Genomic DNA, 23,390 nt, shown 5'->3' on the forward strand with positions numbered 1-23,390 from the left:
ACTAAAAAATTTAGTCCAACTCCACAGTAACTCGACAGCTGATTGCCCAGTCACACATTGACCACCCCTCCCAGACTTTTCCTTCGACACCTCCCAATCTAACCTGATTAGCCCTAACACCCGATACCCCACTGACCTGACCCAACTAGCCAACATGACAATCCGTCTACACCCAACTACTCCCCTGCCCCCTTATCTTCTTTGTGCAGCTTGTGGACACACAAATTCTACTTTTAAATTTTCTCAAGATGTGGGCCACTAGGTGGGCCAGCATTTATTGCCGATGCCTAATTGCCCTCGAGAAGTTAGTGATATGCAGCTTTCTTGAACTTTTGCAGTCCATGTGATGTAGGTACACTTAAAATGCTGTTAGAGAGGGAGTTCCAGGATTTTGATCCAGTGACAGTAAAGGAACAGTAATAGTTTCAAGTAAAAGTGGTGTACAACTTGAAGAGGAAATTGCAGGTGGTGGCGTTCCCATGCATCGCCAGCGTTCGTCCTAGGTGGTAAAGGTCATGACGGTGAAGGTGCTATCAAAGGAGCAATGGCAAATTGTTGCAGTGTATTGCATAGATGGTACACACTGCTGCCACTTTGCATCAGTAGTGCAAGTACTTGATGTTGTAGATGGCACATGGAGTACCAATCAAGCAGGCTGCTTTATCCCGGAAGATGTGAGCTTTTTGAGTGCTGTTGGACCTGCACTCATTCAGGCAACTGATAGAAAATGGCGGTAAGTATCATAGAAAAGAGGTGTGGTTTCTGCTTGAATTCTCTCTGCAGATTGCTCTGAGGATTCCTGCATGGACTTTGAAATAAGCGTGCCTTTGTTTTGTTTGATTAGTATCAGAAATAAGGGTTCTGACCCTGAATGGAAGATTCAGTCCATTGTAACTTACCTGTCAACATGAAGAACTTTCTGGCCAATTCGAGAACAGGCAGCTGCAATAATCGCCTCTTGCAGACCTGTAACAGAAATAAATTTAAAGATGTTACATAGCTAGTATACATAGTAAAAGTTGGATATATTCCTGTGCCTTAAACTTTTAAAAGCTTCGATTCATGACCTACATTGTTTCTGCACCATGAGGGTGGAAAGACTGAAAAACGTATTTTCTCTTAACTAATTTCCAAACAGCAATCCACAGGATGTGACAACAGCACAGCACTCAGATTTTGGAATAGCAGTGGAAGTAGTAAAGTAACATTGCTAGTCAAAAAAGGAAGCTGACAGACAACAGAAAACCACAGTTCATCTGACAGTCAAAGAAAATGCAGGAACCCATTCACTAAGTAATAACATAGCACTTAGATCACCGTGCTGGCATGAAAAATAGTGTTTCACAAATCTAGCAGTTTTTAAAGATGCGCACAGAATAGCACACAGACAGAGGAATCAATCAACATAGTATATTTAGCTTTTCAAAAAAGGTTTGTTAAGGTGCCACACAAGATATAATTGCCCAAAGTAAGCGCTCATGAAGTTGGGTTAATTTATTAGCAGAGAGAGAGGATTAGTTAAAGGACAGAAAACAGATTTAGGATAACAGGTCATTTTCAGGTTCACTGGCTGTTACTAGAATGTGACAAGGATCAGTGCCCTCATTTATTTACAATCTATATTAATGACCTACATGGTAAGGTACCGATTACAAGATATCTAATTTTGCTGATTATATAAAGCTTTTATTTTTAATTCATTTCATGGGATGTGGATATCATGTGGTTAGACCAACATTTGTATTGCCAATCCTTAGTTGCCCTTGAGAAGGTGGTGAGCTGTTTTCTTGAGCTACTGCAGGAGATGTAGGTATATCCACAGTGCTGATAAGGAGATCCAGGATTTTGACCCAGCAACATTGAAGGAACAGAAATATATTTCCAAGTCAGGATGGTGTGTGGCTTGGAGGGAACTTCCAGGTCGTATTCCCAGGTATCTGCTGCTCTTGTTCTTCTCTAGATGGTACGAGTCATGGGTTTGGAAGGTGCTGCTTAAGGAGCCTTGGTGAATTGCTACTGCAATGTATCTTGTAGGAAGGATACATGGATGCCACTGACAGTGATGGAGATGGTGAATGATTATAGAAGGGTGACAATCAAGCAGGCTGCTTTGTCCTGGGTAGTGTCAAGCTTCTTGAGTGTGGTTGGTATTGCACTCATCCAGGCAAGCGGAGAACATTTTATCACATTCCTCACTTCTGCCTTGTAAATAGTGGCTTCATGGAGTCAGGAGGTGAGTTACTCACCACAGGACTTGCTCTAATAGGCACAGTATTTATATGGCTAGAACAGTTCAGTTTCTGGTTAATGATAACGCCCAGGATGTTAATAGTGGGGGATTCAATGATGGTAATGCCATTGAATGTCATGGGTAGATGGTTAGATTCTCTCTTGTTGGACATGGTCATTTCTATCACACAAGTGCCAGGTAATGTTACTTACTAAATCTTAGCACAAGTCTGGATATTGTCCAGGTCTTACTGCACTTGGACATGGATTGATTCAGTACGTGAGGAGTCCTGAATTGTGCTCATCAACAAACATCCCGACTTCTGACCTTATGATCGGAGGAAAGTCATTGATGAAGCAGCTGAAGATGGTTGGGCTCCCTCAGGAGCTCCTGCAGTGATGTTCTGGAACTGCGATGATTGACATCCAACCATCTTCCTTTGTGCCAGGTATGACTCCAAGCCACAAGAGGTCCCCCCACCCCACCAACCCAATTCCCATCGACTCCAGCTTTGCTAGGGCACTTTGTCACTACAATCAGATGCTGTCTTGAAGTCAATGGCGATCATTTTCACTTCATCTCTGGCATTTAGCTCTTATGTTCATGTTTAAATCAAGGTAGCAATGAGGTCAGGAGTTGAATAACCCTGGTTAAACCCAAAAGGAGTGTCCATGAGCAGGTTATTGCTGAGTAAGTGCCACATGAAAGCACCATTGATGGCCCATCTCATCACTTCACTGATGACCAAGGGTAGACTGATGAGGTGATAATTGCCTGGGTTGGATTTGTCCTTTTTTTTGTATACAAGACATACCTGGGCAATTTCCCACATTTGCAGGTGGGTGCCATTGTAGATGTACTGGTATGACTTGGGCGCGACAAGTTCAGGAACATATATCATCTGTACTATTGCTGGAATATTGTCAGTGCCCAGAGCCTTTGCAGTATCTTGAATCGTGCCTTCAGCATTTTTTTGATATCTGTGGAGCGAGTCGACTTTGCTGACGACTAGCATCCATGATGTCAGGGGCCTCCAGAGGAGCCGAGGCGGATCATCCACTCAGCACTGGCTGAAGATGGTCGCAAATACTTCAGCCTTATTTTATTCTGATGTGCTGGGTGCCTACCTCATTGAGGATAAGGATATTTGTGGAGCGCCCTCATCCACTGAATTGTTTAATTGTCCACCACCATTCATAGTTGGACGTTGCAGGACTGCAAAGCTTAGATCTGATCTGTTGGTTATGGGATCGCTTAGCTCTTTCTATTACTTGCTGTGTGGCGCACAAATAGTTCTGTTCTGTAGCTTTACCAGACTGACACCTCATTTTTAGGTATGCCTAGTATTGTTCCTGGCATGCCCTCCTGCACTTTACTGGACCATGGTTGATCTCCTGTCTTGGGAGTAAGAGAGATGCCAAGCCGTGAGGCTTGTGTACAATCCTGCTGCTGCTGATGGAGTAAAAAGTCTGACAACACCAGGTTTTAGTGGACCACAGTGCCTCATGGATGTCCAGTCTCAAATTGCATTCTAATCAGTAATCTGTAAACTGTGCTCTTATATGCTCTGTCTGAGGTCAGAATTCTCCATTCACCTGACAAAGGGAGAAACCCCGAAAGCTTGTGAGTTTACTATCAAATAAATCAGTTGGTGTTGTCAGACTTCTTGCTGTGTTTACCCCAGTCCAACGCCGGCATCTCCACATCGTGGTACTATTGAGCCATTCTTGCTGATGGACATTGAAGTCCCCCACTCAGAATACATTCTGCAGCTTTGCCACCTTCAGTGCTTCTTCCAAGTGCTGTCCAACATAGATAAGTACTGATTCATCAGCTGAGGGAGAAAATACAAACATGGCAATAAGGAGGCTTCCTTGCCCATTTTTGACCTAGTGCCAGTAGACTTCATAAGATGCAGAGTTGACGTTGAGGACTTCCAAGGCAACTCCCTCCTAACTATACAGTGTCCCCCACCTCTGCTGTGTCTGTCCTGCCGGTGGGACAGGGCGTAGCCAGGGATGATGAATGGTGAACCCAGATGGTGCTTTGGACATGATCTATAACGTATGATTCTGTAAGTATGACGATATGAGGCTGTTGTTTTACTAGTCAGACAGTTCTACCAATTACCACACAAGCCCCAGATATTAGTAGGGAGGATTTTGCAGGGTTAACTGCTCTGATTTGCCGTTGTTTCTTCCAGTGCCTAGATTGATGCTGCATAATCTATCCGATTTCATTCTTTTTTATTTCCTTTGTAGCATTTGAATATAACTGAGCAGCTTGCTAGGCCACATCAGAGGGCATATAAGAATCAACCATATTGCTGTAGGTCTGGAGTCACATGTAGGCCAGACCAGGTAAGGACAGCAGTTTTCTTTCCTAAAAGACAACAGTGAACCAGTTGGGTTTTTACGACAGTCGACAATGTTGTCGTGGTCATCCTAGAAACCAACAGTTCAGAAAGAGGTCATTTGGCCCATCAAGTCTGCATTGACCACAATCCCACCCAGGCCCTACCCCATATCCCTAAATATCTAGCCACTAATCCCTCTAAACTACGCATCTCAGGACACGAAGGGACAATTTTAGCACAGCCAATCAACCTAACCCGCACATCTTTGGACTGTGGGAGGAAATCGGAGCACCCAGAGGAAACCCATGAAGACACACAGGCAGTGACCCAAGCCAGGAATCGAACCCAGGTCCCTGGAGCTGTGAAGCAGCAGTGCTAACCACTGTGCTACTGTGCCACCCATCGTTAGACTTTTAATTCCAGGTGTGGTTTTTTTTTCAATTCCATCATCTGCTATGATGGGTTTCAAACCCAGATCCCCAGAGCAATGCTCTGGAGTCTCTGAATTAGTCAAGCGACAATACCAAAATTCCACCACCTCCCTGCAAGAGACACAGACAGGTCAACTGATTGGACAACCAACCATGGCAGGTGCAGCATAACATGGAGAAATGTGAGGTTATTCCCTTTGTTGGAAAAATAGAAAAACAGATCATTAAACTATTAAACATTGTTGTTTGGAGGTATCAGAGTGCATTTGTACATATTTGGTGGAATAATGGTATCTTCACTGGGCTAGTAATCCAGAGACTCAAATAATTATTTGGAGACCGAGGTTCGAACATCACCACGGCAGGAATTACAGATGTAATGTTGCCCACGAAACTATTGTCAGTGGTTGTAAAAACTCATCTGATTCACTAATGTCCTTTAAGGAAGGAAATCTGTTGTCTCTCCCTGGTCTGGGCTTTATGTGACTCCAGATTCACAGCAATGTAGTTGACTCTTAAGGGCAATTAGAGACGGGCAATAAATGTGGGCCCATCCAGTGCCACTCATATCGCATGAATGAATAAATAAAACACTTTTGCTGCTAAAGCAAGTAAACGTAAAGGCAAATTATATGTTTGCCTTTATTTCAAGTACATTAGCCACACAAAAGTGAGAAAATATTGCAGTAATTACACAGGGCTTTGGCGAGGCAACAAAGAGCATGACATACAGTTTTTGGTCTCATTAGCCAATGGAAGATGTACTTGTATCAAAGATTCACTATGTTGATTCCTAATGATGAAATGTGAGGCAGAATGAGATGAGAAGAATAAGAGGTGATCTTACTGAAATACGAAATGCTGAGAGGGCTTGACGTAGAAGATATGGAGAATATTTTCCAGAGCTCAAGAGTCTGTAACAAGTGGTCAGCCTCAAGATAAATGAGATGAGGAGAAATGTCTACATCTGGAGGGTTCAGAACGTTTAGAATTTCTACTTTAGTGGGCTGCAAATGCTCAGTCATAGATTATATAGATATTTGTTCACAATGGGAAGAGGAAATACAAGGATCAAGTGGAAAAGTTGAGTCGAAGTTGAAGATTAGCCACAATCATACTGAATAGCAGCGTAGGCTTGAAGGGTCATTTGGTCTATGCCTCTCCTGTCTCATACTTTGTTATATCATGTGCTTCATGAATGCTTGGAGGATACAAATTCAAACTAACTTCTCAGATACTGAATGCCTTACTATAACAGGGCTTTCAACCATTTTCAACAGGGATCTAAAAAAGTAAAATTAGATTTGGAGACTAGTTTTCTTAAAGAACTAATGCAGTAGATGAATAAGATGTGAGAATGAGAATTCTGGTTCCAACAAAGTGCACAAGACCTAAACATCATAAACCCAACTTTTCTATCTTCATAATGTGTTGTCACATTTGGCTGTGCATTTTTAGCATGGATAAGCTTCTTTTTATGACAACTGGATATTTTCCTTTTCCAAACAATGTTTGGCCTTTTACTATTTCCACAGCACAGGATCAAAGGCACCTGATCATCTTGTACTCATTTTAGGTGGAGATTGATGAAATTTCACTTGCGCCAGAACGCAAAGGACATTTATAAGAACATAAGAACATAAGAAATAGGAGCAGGAGTAGGCCATCTAGCCCTTCGAGCCTGCCCCGCCATTCAATAAGATCATGGCTGATCTGTCGTGGCTCAGTTCCACCTTCCCGCCCTCTCCCCATAACCCTTAATCCCCTCTCTTATCAAGAACCCATCAACCCGCGTCTTAAAAATATTTAGCGAGGCAGCCTCCACCACTTCAACGGGCAGAGAATTCCAGAGATTCACCACCCTTTGAGTGAAGAAGTTCCTCCTCAACTCCGTTCTAAACCGCCCCCCCTTTATCTTGAGGCTGTGCCCCCTAGTCCTACTGTCTTTTTTGAGCGGGAAGAGTCTCTCCACCTCAATCCTATCCAGCCCATTCATCATCTTATACGTCTCAATGAGATCTCCCCTCATTCTTCTAAACTCTAACGAGTACAAGCCTAGTTTATTCAGCCTCTCCTCATAGCTCAACCCCCTCAACTCCGGTATCAGCCTAGTAAACCTCCTCTGCACTCCCTCCAAGGCCAAAATATCCTTGCGCAGGTGCGGCGCCCAAAACTGCACACAGTACTCCAGCTGCGGCCTCACCAATGCCCTATACAGCTGCAGCAAGACCTCCCTACTTTTATATTCAATCCCCCTCGCTATGAAGGCCAGCATCCCATTCGCCTTCCTGACCACCTGCTGCACCTGCAAGCTGGGTTTTTGCGACTCATGCACAAGGACCCCGAGGTCCCTCTGCACCGTCGCCTGCTGCAGTTGCTTCAACATTTCTAATACAGGCAGATCTACACTAATCTACATTAGGCTTATTTGCACGAATCACCCAACTTTACATTTTCATTCTGAATTGCTAAGCGAAAAGCCAGCAAAAATTATTTTACGAGATAGAAGAATATAATAAGTACCAACAGAATGAAGGCAATCAGATTTAGAGGCCACAGAAATGTCAAGAAGCGTACTGCAAGCTGTAGACTGAAAATATTTTGAGCTTATCTTGGACCTCAAGATCCCTTTTTACTCTTATTACAATCAAAATTCAAAAGGGGATGACAATAACAGCTGGAGTTATAGAACGTTGTTTATTGTACTGCACTTCCTTTACTGTGTTTACTTCAAATGGGCTAGGACATTAGTGAGAGAGTTCAACAAGAGGTCCTTTCAATTCTCTGTAGACAACATCAAACAAACTCGTTATTTTATGCTTTGAGTGTTACTATGCCTGTTAATACTGAGCATGTAATCTGTGAGCTACTGATAGCCACATGCTAAATTTTGTCAGCGTTTTCTACAGTCCGAATATGACCTATTACCACACATGACATCTGTCTTTGACCAATCTTAGCTGCTCAACAATGGAAATGGGATCAACATTCCAAAAACAGATCAAATGCATGCCCAAGGACACTGACCTTTATGGGTTAATGCCTCTCTCTCTCTTATCCTCTCAGTTTGATCTATTACATTTTCTAAGTTTACATATGTGTTGGAAAAATCTGCTCTACTTGGCATGTCTCTTTTCCAAAATGACAAAATTGAATTCATGGTTCACTATTTGCTACTGGTTTGCTTGTAAGCCAAAACATTTCTGTGTTGCCTACACTGTCAAAGTCAGAGGCATGCTAGTCTGGAGCAGAAATTCTCCAGGGAGAGAAATATTCTCACTTAAATATATGGATGATATTGAAATAGTGTAGGTTAGATGGGCTTTGGATTGGTTTCACAGGTCGGCGCAACATCGAGGGCCGAAGGGCCTGCACTACGCTGTAATGTTCTATGTTCTACACTTGGGGACACAAATAACAGACCTCAATTTATCCTCAAGATGAAAGGAAATTTGCAATGTAGCTCAAAACACTGCATGGATTACAGAAAAGAATAACAAGATTTAAATGCAAGTTGGTGCCCACTGCCCAGATAAAAACTTAAATTCAAAACAACTGGTGGGAGAAGTGTGAAAAGAGGGGCTAATCAGAGTGATGATATGGGAGAATAATGTTGATTTAGCATCCTACCTGAAACCACCACCAGAAGTGTGCAATTTCTCCAACAACAATCCAGTTGCCTTTATATATACACAATTCGAGGGCACAAATTCCTTCATGCTAGAACCAACTCTTAAGGTCAACCTATTAAATAAGCTTCGCAGATACTTTTTTCCTCATTATCAACCATCTTATTCAATCCCTTTCTCCTTCTGTGACTACTTCTTCAGGTGCCATGTTTTGCAACATCAGTAATCATGACTCGTCTACTTTCATGATTTTGGATAACAGTCAAAAATGAGAAACGAATGTGGAGTTGAGGCCATAATCTCATCAGCCACGATTTTACAAATGGCAGAACAGCCTTGAAGGTCCAAATGACCTACTCCTACTGTTAATTTGTATTAGCCAGACTTTCCTCTGAAAACAGCAAATTCATGCTCTATTGCCACCATCACAAACTTTGCGCCGTTGCTGATTCCATCACCCACCCAGGCCACAATTTCAGGCCGAAATAGAACAGTAACAATTTTGAGGCCTTGTTTGATCCAAACTAAGCTTCTGATCCCACGTCATCTTTGTCATGTTGACAACCTACTTCCAACCATGAAATACTATCAGTTAATATAACCCTCATCTGTCTTTGTCACCCCAATGTTCAATTTCTTGTTATACCTTGCTGGCAATCGCCATTTTTCCACCCTTCATAAATCAGTTCAGACAAAGCTCTTATTCATATTCTATCCCATTTCTCTAATTCATCAGAGAAGGGAAACAGAAAGCAGAAAACAACCGGCTAATTAGCCTAACGTCATTGGGAAAAAGCTGGAATCCATTACTGAATAAATAGTAATAGAACATTTAGAAAATCAAAATACAATTAGAAAAGGTGAACAGTTTTGTGAAAGGGAAATAATGTTTGATGAATTCATGAAAATGTTTAAAGATGTAACAAGTGAGTGAATAAAAGTGAACCAGTAGATGTAGTGTATTTGTATTTCCAACAAGCATTTAAGGCTCCACATAAAAGGTTAGTCCACAAGATAATAGCTCATGATGTTGGGGGTAATCTATTAGCGAGGATAATATCGATTTACAATCAACATCTATATTAATAACTTGGATGAAGGACAGTGTATTGTAGAAAAATTAGCTAATGATAAAAAGATAGGAAGGAATGCAGGCTGAGAGAAGACACAGCAAAAAGATATAAATTAAAGTGAGTGAGCAAAAATTTGGCAGATGTGGGAAAATGTGAAGTGGTCCACTTTGGTGGAAAGAATGAAAAAACAGTCTATTTAAATGTCCCCAAGCTTTGCTTTTTCTTTTCACTTCTGTCATGATTTAATTTTCTTTTGTTTAATAAAAGAAAACAATTTTGAAACTCGTACCAAGTGCTGTGTCCTCGTCTGTTCGAATGAATGAATGGACCATGCAACATACAAATATGAGGGGGAACGCAATTGAGATGTATAAGATTACGAGGGGCACGGATTGAGTAGACAGGAAGAAAGCTTTTCTTTTGGTGGAGGGATTGATAACTATGGACACCTTAAATCATGACAGAAGCAGAAAGAGAAAAACAAACCTTGGAAACTGGCTTCTATGCAAGCCAGTCCCTGTACTGATCACACTGAACGGATTGAACACAAACTGCAACTGAACACATAGTCCAAAACTATATTTCAATTCTTACTGGAAATATTTTTCACAGTCTGTCTCTGTATAGAAAAAGCAAATTTTGCAACCCTGGTTGTTTGCCTGAATTGTGTACCCTTCAGGAATACAGTCCACTTTTAGTTAACCTTCAGCCTGAGTATTAAAATATAGTCAAGTTAGCAGTCGATTTTCCTAAAGCTTAGCAGAGTTAGTTGCATAGGCAAAAATATCTTAAAATGAAGTCTTTGCATAAATGAATTCTCTGCATAGACTGAAGCAAACAGGACTAAGCATACATAGGGATCTGTGTTTAAATCCTACCTTGATTTAACTCCTCCCTACATCTATTTTAGCTTCCTCAAGCTATTTAAATTCTCTAACACTGGCTTCTTGTGCAACTACCTCACCACATTACTGGTTGTTCTCTCTGCGGGAATGCCAGAGGAAATGCTCTCCCTTAAACCCCTGCATCTCCCTACTTCCCCTTATTCTTTCAAGATTCTTCATAAAGCCCAGTTCTTCAAAAAGATTTTCAGGCCCCACCCCTCCAACTTTAGTTTGACATTCACTTGTTCTTTACACCTCCGGTGTCTAATGCACTGTTTAAAGCAAGTTGTTTTATGAAAACCCTGACAAAAGAACATAAAAGGAAATTGTACACAACCCAAGACCCCAAAAATACATCTATCACCATTTCAAACAAGTGCAAACAAGCCTCAAGTAATGCTACCTGCCACTTTTCTCAATTACAATTTTGAAACTCAATACTGACTTTAATCCAAACAGATATTATTTACATGTAAAATATGCAAATAAAATACACACACACGATAAAATGAATAGCAGATTAAAGTGGAAACCCAGTCAAAGCAGCAAATTATACATTGAGTCTAATGAAAAATAGTTACTTTTGAAGCCATTACAGAGCCAACAAAACCATTAGTGCAAAGGAAATTTTAAAAATAGCATACAATAGTTTGAGAAGATTTTTGTTTACATCCTAAATTAATTCTCACCAAAATATCTTCTTCAAAGTAAAATCATTAGTCCCTGTTTTCCTGCAGTTTTTTTTTTCCATAGCTAATGCCAGAGTACACATTTTCAACACATCTCATTTTGTCCACACAACCAAGAAAGATAAAATTAGAATGCCAAACCGTGCATCGAAACTACCTGATGGAGGTGGAATTACTCATATAAGTTTATTCACTAACCTTTGAGAGGGGAGAAAAAAACCTATTTCAATCTTTTATGCAAGAATGCAAGTACAAAGTGGTGTCTTAACTGAAAAATGTTTAGGAATGCACTAGGAGGACCAGACCTTTCAGTTTCTTGAGCCATCATTCCAACGGATAATGGCAGATGGAAATCTCTACATCATTTACCAGCCTTTGTTCGATATTCCTCACTGCTTTTATTCAAAATCCATCAATTGGTTTTGCAAATTTCAACTGAATCAGCATCAACAGCCTTTTGTGGCAAACTGAGGTGGGAAGACAGTCTTTAAGATTTCTTCTACATTTTGGCAGGTCGTAACAGGCAAAATACCCAACATTTTGGGCTTGTAAAACACAAAACACAGCGTCCGACATTAGATGTGATGCCACAATTGGACAACATTAGCGAAGTAATCCCCAATACGCCAAAAGAATTATGCTGACAACCAATTTAAGATTGTCAGTCGAGTTTGCAGTGAGGTGCACTTGCATGTCCTGGAAGCTACATATATTAATATATAGGGCCCTGCTCGTTGCAGGCAAAAAGAACATGTACACATGTTAAACAAAATAAGAAATAATCATCCAATTGCTCAGGCCACAGGGAAATGCAATAACCAGAATCAAGCTGCCTGGTTTTAATTTCAAAATGCTTGGCGGTTAATTATCAGTCACTATCGACTAGTGCATTCTCCAAGGCCTCAATCAGAGTCCACTGGTCAATCAGCTAATCAATACCCTCTTCTTGTACAGGATAAGGTTGTTTCTCCAGGCATTGGTATTCTTACGATTATCCTAATGAAACGCTTCAGCAAAATGTCTTTTCTCAGCATTTATAATTAATTGGTTTCCTGTATCTTGAAAGGACTGAATCTTCCAGAGAACAATCTTTTCACTGGATTACTTTTACAATAAAGGCAACAGACTAAAACAAAGTTCTAATTAAGAAAGAAGCATTTTAAACAACTTTCAGATTCATAAAACAGTCACTCAACTCATGATACTGAACTGTACTATTCACTACACTGCAATATTTTGTAGTTGAACCAGATTTTAAGCCCCAAAGATACCATAATAGTGAAACAAAAATATGACGTCACGGAAAAAATACTATTTTGCCACATTGTTCCTCATTCTAAATTTTACCCCTTTTGCCCCAGATAGGTCCCTAATACAAAAGTCTTGTGTCCCACTTGGGAGAATTATAATCATAACTTGGTGCAAGGGGCATGAACTGCCAGACCTCCATTACAAATTTCTAAACATTGTGGGCAACGCAGAAACTTGCTCAAAAACTGTGACAATCCTTTGCCTGACACATCTAACAACTGCTTTAGGTATAGTCACTTGCCTTCTGGTACACAATCAGCTGAAAATCAGTCACACAGCCAACTTTGACTGTAGTAAGTGCTAGGTTGTCTGCTAACCAGCCACAACATGTGAAATTCATATTGCTCAAATAGGGTGTGGCTATGACCTCCCTCGGGTGGAAATATACAAATCTATCTTTTGAAGAATGAGGAGCTGCATCTCCAGTATCACTAGGCCAAGTGTTTCCATGGTGGGCCATAATTCCCTTTAGAGTTTGAGAAAATCATTTGGAGTTGTGAGGTCCAAGACAGCAATGGCAATTATCGAGCGGTGACTCTGGCCCGAAAGTGATTTTTTTTCTTCTCAGTAGTTTGTCAATGGGACAGCCTTTTGCTATTAATTGTTCATTTTTTTCCCTATCCGAACTGGCCATTGAGTTCAGCACTCCAATTGGCCAATTTGATTAAAAGAGTCCAACTGGAGATTCATCTGTTCTTTTCACATCCAAGACATGTTTTACAAATTTTAAAGAGAGACAATCCCCATTTTAGAAAAAAAACATTAAACCACCTTAAAACTGGCAAAACCAGTGCATCACATGGTACTTTAGCCAAGCTCCAGAATCATTCCTCATGTTATTGAAATTTTCTCTTCCCCAGTGCTGTTAACTGTCAGTTACGTACTTGGAATATCTTAACTTAAAAATTTGAATGCACAATAAAGATAAAATTGTCTAGGCCACCAATGTACAATTTTACAAAAATGAAGGCAATCTAGTGAAATCCCAGCACATAATTTTGTCACCATAGATCAGTAAACTGCTGCCTCACCAATAAACAGCATCCATTCCATTGCCACACCACCATAATCCACCCCAAATTCAAAATGAAAACTTCCCCCAAAAGTGCTAACCACTGTGACACTGAATGTTATTGTTAAATGTCTTTAAAGACAAAGCATTGTACAAAGTTAACTAAGTGTAATACTTAAACACACAAACTAAAATATTTTTGTTTCATAAAATGACTAAGTAACATTCTCTGACTCTGGCTATTGCGCATTATGTGGATATGCCAGCGTTGAACTGGGGTAAACACAGTAAAAAGTCTGACAACACCAGGTTTAAGTCCAACCGATTTATTTGATAGTAAACTCACAAGCTTTCGGGGTTTGTCCCTTCGTCAGGTGAATGGAGAGTTCTGGCCTCAGACAGAGCATATAAAGCACAGACAGTTTACAAATTACTGATTAGAATGCAAATCTTTACACCTAACCTGCTGTTCAAGTCCTAAAGTGGCCGACAATATGAGTGGAAGGAGCACTGATCGCAGGTTAAAGAGATGTGTATTGTCTCCAGACAGTACAGTGAGGTTTTGCAAAACCAGGCAAGTCACGGGGGTTACAGGTAGTGCGACATGAACTTCTCCGCTCCGGGGAAGTACTGGATGACGAAGGGTACTCTGTCCACCGTGTCCCGAGTTTGTCTTCTGAGGAAATTGGTGCGGTTTTTTGCTGTGGCACATCGGAACTAGGAGAAGCTACGACACCTTCTCCGGAGTCTTCAACATATCATTGATGAAGACGAACATCTCGCCAGGGCCATCCCCACACCCCCACTTCTTGCCTTCAGACAACCACGCAACCTCAAACAGACCATTGTTCGCAGCAAACTACCCAGCCTTCAGGAGAACAGTGACCACAATACCACATAACCCTGCCACAGCAACCTCTGCAAGACATGCCAGATCATCGACATGGATGACATCATCACACGCGAGAATACCATCCACCAGGTACACAGTAAATACTCTTGCAACTCGGCCAACGTTGTCTACCTGATACGTTGCAAGAAAGGATGTCCCGAAGCATGGTACATTGGGGAAACCATGCAGACGCTACGACAACGGATGAAAGAACATGGCTCGACAATCACCAGGCAAGACTGTTCCCTTCCTGTTGGCGAACACTTCAGTGGTCACAGGCATTCAGCCTCGGACCTTCGGGTAAGCATTCTCCAAGGCAGCCTTCACGACACACGACAGTGCAGAGTCGCTGAGCAGAGACTGATAGCCAAGTTCTGCACACATGAGGATGGTCTCAATAGGGATCTTGGGTTCATGTCGCACTACCTGTAACCCCCGTGACTTGCCTGGGTTTGCAAAACCTCACTTACTATACTGTCTGGAGACAATACACATCTCTTTAACCTGTGATCAGTGCTCCTTCCGCTCATATTGTCGGCCACTTTAGGACTTGAACAGCAGGTTAGGTGTAAAGATTTGCATTCTAATCAGTAATCTGTAAACTGTCTGTGCTTTATATGCTCTGTCTGAGGCCAGAACTCTCCATTCACCTGACGAAGGGACAAACCCCGAAAGCTTGTGAGTTTACTATCAAATAAATCGGTTGGACTTAAACCTGGTGTTGTCAGACTTTTTACTATTGCGCATTACCCCTACTCACAAAATCAGATTTTGATGCTTGTACATGAAGACAAATAAAATCGGTGAATATTTCAAAATTGAACAGAGGCCTTATTGCAGCTGTGGGGGAAGAGATTCAGACATTTCCAGGTTAATCTATTTTTTTGGGTTGCATTTAAGCTGCAACCATTTCAGCCATTGCTACTCACCCTCATCAGAAAAACGCTTAAAAATTCAAGAATTAAATATCCACAGCCAAGTGTAATGGAATCTGCTTCCAGAGACTTCAACACCAATTTCACATTAAAACATGCTGAGGTCTCTGTTCAGTTATGGCTTACATCTCCTCAGCACCAACCATGGCCATATCCATTCAAAATAGAATTATTACAATTAAATACATTTTATGCAGAATAAAATGTCTCAAATGACACAGAGGGAAAAAAACACAATAGGCAAACCACTCCTCATGCAACGGATGATGTGGTATACAGAGGCTTTAGCACAGGTAAGCAAGAACTCGAAAAAGTCAGTCACAAAAGATCGGATTTTTTGTTTTTTATTCCAATTCAAAGCAAGTCCAATTCAGAATCTCAACAAGTTGAGACATTCCCGATCCAAGCTGACAAGACAGGCTTCAGCTCCTGTTTTGGGCTTGATCTACACGATCCAAGCTGATTGGAGTAGGCATAGCTCCTCCTCCAAGGCTTAATCTCATTCGCATCTCAGCCAAAAGTCCAAGATGCCACTTTTAAATATTGCTTCAAATCAAGCTAAAATATAACCTAATTTTTTATAGTACATCAGCACCTCCAAGTATCACATTCCAGACAATGCACTTGAAAATGCAAAACAATTTTAAAAAATGCTAGATACTTCTCAAATGCAAACAAACTGACAAATTAATACATTTTGATCTGCGAAGTTAACAGATCAAATAATTAATTGACCACAGGCTGTATTCCCTTCTTAAAATTAGACTGTCCAGTGTAAAAAGGGATAGGTCAGCATAAACATACTTAAATTATTGCCACAGAATGCTGCTCAATTCCACAACCAACGGGTCAGATCTGAGTTTTGCAGTTCTGCCACAACAAGTTGTGAATAGTGGATAATTAAACAACCCACTGGAGAAGGCTCAACAAATATTCCCAAGGCAAGAAGCCTTGCTTTCATCTAACCAGCAGATTTCCCAAAAGAGAGGGAACCACTTCTTTTCAGCTTGACGTTCCTTTAAAAACAAACTGCAGCCAGCCAGTCAGAAAGTGAAACCTTAAATTCACTAGGAAGGGAAAAAGAACTGTCCAAAACACATGACTTTCCTCTTAACAATGCTGGATCATAAAAGATCCCAGAGTAAAAATAAACAAACCCCATTAAAGTACTGAAATATCAATATAAGGACTTCAAGCAGCTGGCCCGGCAACACTAAAATCCAAAAAGCCTGCTTACAACTGCAGAAAACATGGTTTTAAAAAGGAATTTCTTAAAAGGTCCACTAACATCACACAAAGGTTAAGAAAACAATGACATAGAAAACAATGACAATGACAAAACAATCACCCCCATGCAAGGCTTATTGAGAAAGTGAGGGGGCATGGGATTCAAGGGGATGTTGCTTTGTGGATCCAGAACTGGCTTGCCCACAGAAGGCAGAGAGTGGTTGTAGAAGGGTCTTTTTCTGCATGGAGGTCGGTCACCAGTGGAGTGCCCCAGGGATCTGTTCTGGGACCCTTGCTGTTTGTGATTTTTATAAATGACCTGGATGAGGAAGTGGAGGGATGGGTTGGTAAGTTTGCCAATGACATGAAGGTTGGAGGTGTTGTGGATAATGTGGAGGGATGTCAGAAGTTGCAGCGTGACATAGATAGGATGCAAGACTGGGCTGAGAAGTGGCAGATGGACTTCAACCCAGATAAATGTGTAGTGAGGCATTTTGGCAGGTCCAACGGGATGAAGGAATATAATATTAAGGGTGAGACTCTTAGCAGTGTGGAAGATCAGAAGGATCTTGGGGTCCAGGTTCATAGGACTCTCAAATCGGCTTTGCAGGTAGAGGATGTGCTTAAGAAGGCGTATGGTGTTCTGGCCTTCATCAATTGAGGAATTGAGTTTAGGAGTCGGGAAATAATGCTGCAGCTGTACAGGACGCTGGTCAGACCTCACTTGGAGTTCTGTGCTCAGTTCTGGTTGCTTCATTACAAGAAGGATGTGGAAGCCATTGAAAGGGTGCAGAGGAGATTTACAAGGATGTTACCTGGATTGGGTGGCATGCCTTATGAGGAAAGATTGAGAGAGCTATATCTTTTCTCCTTGGAGAGACGAAGGATGAGAGGGGACCTGTCAGAGGTGTATAAGATGTTGAGAGGTATTGATCGGGTGGATTCTCAGAGCTGAAACGGCTGCCACAAGAGAACACAGGTTTAAGGTGCTGTGGAGTAGGTACAGAGAAGACGTTAGGGGTAAGTTTTTCACTTAGAGGGTGGTGGGTGAGTGGAATCGGCTGACATTGGTGGTGGTGGTGCAAATTCGATAGGGTCTTTTAAGAGACTTCTGGATGAGTACATGGGACTTAATAGGATTATAGGTAAGCCTAGTAGGTAGAGATATGATCGATGCAACTTGTGGGCCAAAGGGCCTGCTTGTGCTGTAGTTTTTCTATGATTCTACGTAGCTCTTTACAGGAATTATGAGCTTGACATCACAGACCAATGATATGCAGTGTTTTCAAACTAATTTTAAGAACTTTAAGGAAGCAGGATTGCTCCACATTATCTTGAACTTTAAACAGGAAAAAGTGCAATCCTGAAATTGGCATTCTATTTCCAATGGTGTCTATTCGTAGAATCATACAGTGCAGAAGGCGGCCATTCAGTCCATCAATCACAATCCCACCCAGGCCCTATGCCCCTAACCCTATGTATTTACCCTAGCTAGCACCCTTGACACTAAGGGGCAATTTAGCCTGGCCAATCCACCTAACCTGCACATCTCTGGACCGTGGGAGGAAACCACAGCACCCAGAGGAAACCCATGCAGACACGGGGAGAATGTGCAAACTCCACACAGTGACTCAAGCCAGGAATCAAATCCAGGTCCTTGGAGTTGAGAGGCAGCAATGCTAACCACTATGACACCCAATGTTATTGTTAAATGTCTTCAAAGACAAAGCGTTGTACAAAGTTAACAAAAATCATCATACAATAATTTTATCATACAGTAAAGTACTTACTGAAATAAACACCATGCCAGATGACTGTGATGGATTTGAATTTCCATTCTCTGAATTATTAGTCCAGACTACTTGATAAGTAATCCAGTGATATTGCCATCATGTTCATGCAATTCTCAAATGGAATATGGAAAGTACACAATTTAAGAAAACAAATCTGCTTCATATATCCCTATACCATTAAGGCAACCTTGCTAAGTAGCACTCCTAATACTGATTATACAATGCTATGCGGTTGCAATGCCTATACCCACCACAGTGGAGGGGAACTGGGACTATAGGCAGAATTCTAAGTTTGCTTGATTTTTGTTTTAAAACATTCAACTGAATAAGTTTTCAGTGATTGAGGAGTTGACAAGATAATCAGGGAATAGAAATATTTTAATTGACGGGTCTGAGGGTCATCATTATAGTTCAATGAAACTTACCCTGAAACAGTAGTGTCCAAAAGATGAGCTGATGCCAGGTACAATCTGTGGACCTTACATCTCGTGGAAATGTCGGTGTTGGACTGGTGTAAACACAGTAAGAAGTCCCACAACACCACGTTAAAGTCCAACAGGTTTATTTGGTAGTAAATGCCGCTGGCTTTCGGAATGCTGTTCCTTCGTCAGGTGAGTGGAAAGTTTTTGCAAAGGATCTCTACTCACCTGACGAAGGAACAGCGTTCAGAAAGCTAGTGGCATTTACTACCAAATAAACCTGTTGGACTTTAATTTGGTGTTGTGAGACTTCTTACTGACTTCACATCTCACCACATCACTCAAGGCACATCTTACAATTTCACTGATGTACAAAATTACAATGATAGGAATTTTCTTGCAAACCAAAATGCAATTAAGTGGTATCACCAACATTGTAAGACTGCTCAACTTGCAGTGCCAATTTAAGCATTGAGAGTTTCAAGGGTTTATGTCAAGTGATCATCTCCTAAGCCATATGCTGATTATTTTAATTGCAGCTCATGTCAGGCCAGCAAAAGGTAGGTTTATTCAATACAGGTGACAGAGTTTGATGAAATTAACACCTTGAGTCAGAATCCCTCCAGGCTATAAAGAATAACATTGTTGTGTGTTTCAGTGATGCCACAAAATCAACACATCAGGTCTCAACAGTGGGGTATTCTCATCTCCAAGTCAAAAAAGTTGTGGGTTCAAATCATATTCTTGGGACTTCTGCACAAAATGACAGCCATTTGCATACTGAGGGAGTGCTGCTCTTCAGAGGTGCTATCTTTCAGGTGAAACTTTAAACTCAAAAACATCACTTGCTCTATAGTGGACATAAAAAACTCCATAACAAAATGTCAAAAAAGTATTGGAATTCTCCCAAATATTACACCCAATATTTATCCATCAATCAACACCTAAAAAAAAATCTGGTTTTTATTATATTGTTTGTGGGAATTGTGTGCAAATTGATTCTGTGTTTCATACAGTACAGTAAAAAGTCTGACAACACCAGGTTTTAGTCCAACCTATTTATTTGATAATATTCTCACAAGCTTTCGAGGGGTTACCCTCTTCGTCAGGTGAATGGAGAGTTCTGGCCTCAGACAGAGCATATAAAGCACAGACAGTTTAGAGATTACTGATTAAAATGCGAATCCTTACACCTAACCTGCTGTTCAAGACCTGAAGTGGCTGATAATGTGAGTGGAAGGAGCACTGATCACAGGTTAAAGAGATGTGTATTGTCTCCAGACAGTACAGTAAGTGAGGTTTTGCAAACCCAGGCAAGTCACGGGGGTTACAGATAGTGCGACATGAACCCAAGATCCCTGTTGAGACCGTCCTCATGTGTGTGGAACTTGGCTATCAGTCTCTGCTCAGCGACTCTGCGCTGTCGTGTGTCGTGAAGGCCGCCTTGGAGAATGCTTACCCGAAGGTCAGAGGCTGAATGCCCGTGACCACTGAAGTGTTCGCCAACAGGAAGGGAACAGTCTTGCCTGGTGCAACAGTGACTAAAATTGAGATTGTGGTCATTCTGTTGGTGATGATCACAGCTTGCAGGTCATTGTGGAGTAGACTGAGAATAGTGAAATTTCTGAGGACAGCCAAGTTTGAAGAGGTCATTCCAATAGCTTTCATGGTTAGCAGTGTCAACAGCTAAACTCCTAGCTCAGTGATAACTGGGCTCAAAGCAAGCTTTGGCATTGCACCAACTCTTCTCCATTTTGCTCACTTCAATACTGCATCCCAGTGCCAGTAAATTGCCCACAAAACAGACAGGAAACTGCCCAATGTACACCAGCTTCAATCCAAAACCAAAACCACTCCAACATCAGTCAGAGCATTCATATGCAGACGATGCTTGTACATGCTCACTCAGAAACAGTCAATTGCTTCTCCAAAGCGTTTAAGAAGATTATTTCAATCAAGGGATAGCACAGTGGTTAACACTGCTGCCTCACACGCCAAGGACCTGGGATCAATTCCTGGTTTGGGTCACTGTGTGGAGTTTGCACGTTTTCTGCGTGTCTGTGTGGGTTTCCTCCGGGTGCTCTGGTTTCTTCCCAAAGTCTAAAGATGTGCAGGTTAAGTGGATTGGCCATGCTAAATCACCCCTTAGTGTCAGGGGGATTAGCAGCGTAAACGTGTGGGGTTACAGAATAGGGCCTGGGTGGGATTGTGGTCGGTGCAGACTCAATGGGTCAAATGGCCTCTTTCTGCAGTATAGGGATTCTATAAGTTACAATAGTAAATCAAACATCAAGATCAATAGCAAGATACTGGAAAACAAGGAGCACATTCCAGATCTTCAGAGCCTCCTCCTGACAAAGATAGGCATAGACAATAAATTCATCATCACCTTCAATGTGCCAGCTCAGCTTTCAGCCAACTTAGAAAAAAGGTATTTGTTGACCAGGATCGCAATCCTGAGACCAAGATCATGGTTTACCAGGCAGTAGTGATCCAGGCACTCCAATATGCTTTGCAGAGTCCAGGACCCTACTGTCAGCACCTCAAAGAATTGCTAAGTATCTATCACCAAAGGTGTCTTTGCAAAATTCTCCAACTTCAGTGCCAAGAAAAGCAGTCCAACAACAGTGTTCCCTCACAAACCAACTTGCCCAGCACAAATTTCCACTGGGCAGGACATGTTGCTTGTAAGCCTGACACCAGGCTCCTCAAGCAACTGTCCTACTTGGGCAATACAAATGCTTTAGTAATGTCCTCAAAGATCCTAAAGTCAAACATTTCCAGCAACTCACAAGACTCTTTAGCTGAGTGACCAAAATGGGATACTCACTCTGCAAGGCACTGAACGCATTGATAGACTTTGTCAGGTGTGTGCAGGGGTGAAGTGGAGATGTCAGATGGAGCACACAGACTGCCAGACAATCTTTCTACCCAACCCTTCAAGCATCATCTGCCCAGCATGTGATGGAGCTTGCAGATCAAACATTGGACTCATCAGCCATTTCAGAACCAGTGTGGAGGAGCAAATCATCCTCTATCCTCATGGACTTCCTAAGATGACAACAGTACTTCAAACGTACTTGGATGGCTATAAATTGATCCTATTGTCAGAATGGGTGTTACTGTATGTTAAATGCAAGTCTTTCTTTCACACTCATTATTGCTGACTCTGGGTTCCTGCCTCTGCTCTGGGCTTGGACCCAAGGTCCGACTCCAACACCGCTTCTCTGTCGATAGCAACTACAGACCTGTTTTTTCAAGAAAACCCGGAACCAGTGGCTGCACAAGGAGTGGTGCAGAACGGATCCAGGCTCCTTACCTGTCCCCAGGATCACCACATCCAGCTCCTCCGGGAGAGTATCCGCCATCTTGACACACCACACGTAACCTCCAAGCGCGGAAGTGACGACACCCCGTCTGCCCCGCACTGCTGTCAATCAAGGCGACATCCGCCCCGCAGCGCCCCTTCACCGCTGTCAATCAACCTGCAAATAGCACCCTCCCCAGTACTTGCAAACTGGACAACTGCACCTCCATTTACAATCATTCTCGCAGCAAAACATTCAATCTCAATTCGAGTAAGTGGGTGGCATAATGGAACAATGCAACAACTTTCGATCCCTCTAGAAATTCTCCAGTCGATAAGTCAGCAGCAAAGTGAAATCAGAAACCATGAAACAATTGACAATTTTCAGTTTGAATGTAAAGTGGCTGTCTTAATTATTTATTAATTAATATCCACAATGACATCTCTTGATATTTCGCCCAGTATGAGCTCATTAGTTGCTCCTTAAATAAGTTTGGAACCATTCTAAATGCCCAATTACACTTCTAGTTAATTGAACTAATTTTTGAACTTTTTAAAACATTTTTGAGCAAGATAAATTAAATTCAACTGAGTTAGTCAATTGGGGCAAATACGTCACTTTGAAATTCCGTCTCGTTATTATTGAATTTGACAAAATTAATGCAAGTTGTCTGAAATGTGAACAACTCGTTTGGAACAGGATTCGCCTTGCATCTTCCCAAATAATATTTCATTTCCCATTCTTACGGTTCGCTGGTGCAAAGTTTTATTTCTGAAGATCACAGTCCTTTCAATCAAAAAACATTTTATTTCTGTTGAGTTGAACTGGCTATGTGAAAACCTCAAGTTAGCTTGTACTTGAATTTAGTACATGATCAAGTCGTTTATACTTGCAACGCTCTCAACTTCTCAACCTGAAAATGTTCCACCTGTTTGCTAAAAATAACCTCCAGTCTTAGAAAGAAAATGGACATGTCGCGCGTACAATTCCAGGTTAAATTTACAGGTCTGCAGGTATAGAAAACACTTTATTTTTGTTGTGTTGTAGTATAATCATCGCGCTATCTGCAAATGTAATTATATTATTTTGAATATTGTGCGATATTTAATCAGCAATATGGTCTAACCAATCCCTCTTACAGTCTGCAGAGACCACGCCACCGAAACCCTTAGCTCCGTGCATCAAATGAAAATACCGTGCA

At 41.5% G+C, this 23,390-nt stretch overlaps 1 protein-coding gene across 1 annotated transcript in view; it reads right to left on the minus strand.

Annotated features, from left to right (window-relative positions):
• Positions 1–22,278, minus strand: part of chm (CHM Rab escort protein) — a 128,776-nt gene extending 106,498 nt beyond the window's left edge. The window contains exons 1-2 of the mRNA XM_080187708.1: positions 22,201–22,278; positions 900–966 (exon numbers count right to left, since the gene is read on the minus strand). Coding sequence (XP_080043834.1) covers positions 900–966; positions 22,201–22,249 — 116 coding nt within the window. The 5' untranslated portion in view covers positions 22,250–22,278. The remainder of the gene's footprint in view (positions 1–899; positions 967–22,200) is intronic.
• Between the last annotated feature and the right edge of the window lie 1,112 nt (positions 22,279–23,390).

Source organism: Carcharhinus amblyrhynchos, chromosome 4 (genome assembly GCF_965287045.1).
Source record: "Carcharhinus amblyrhynchos chromosome 4, sCarAmb.v2.hapA, whole genome shotgun sequence".
In the NCBI taxonomy this organism is placed as follows: Eukaryota; Metazoa; Chordata; class Chondrichthyes; order Carcharhiniformes; family Carcharhinidae; genus Carcharhinus; species Carcharhinus amblyrhynchos.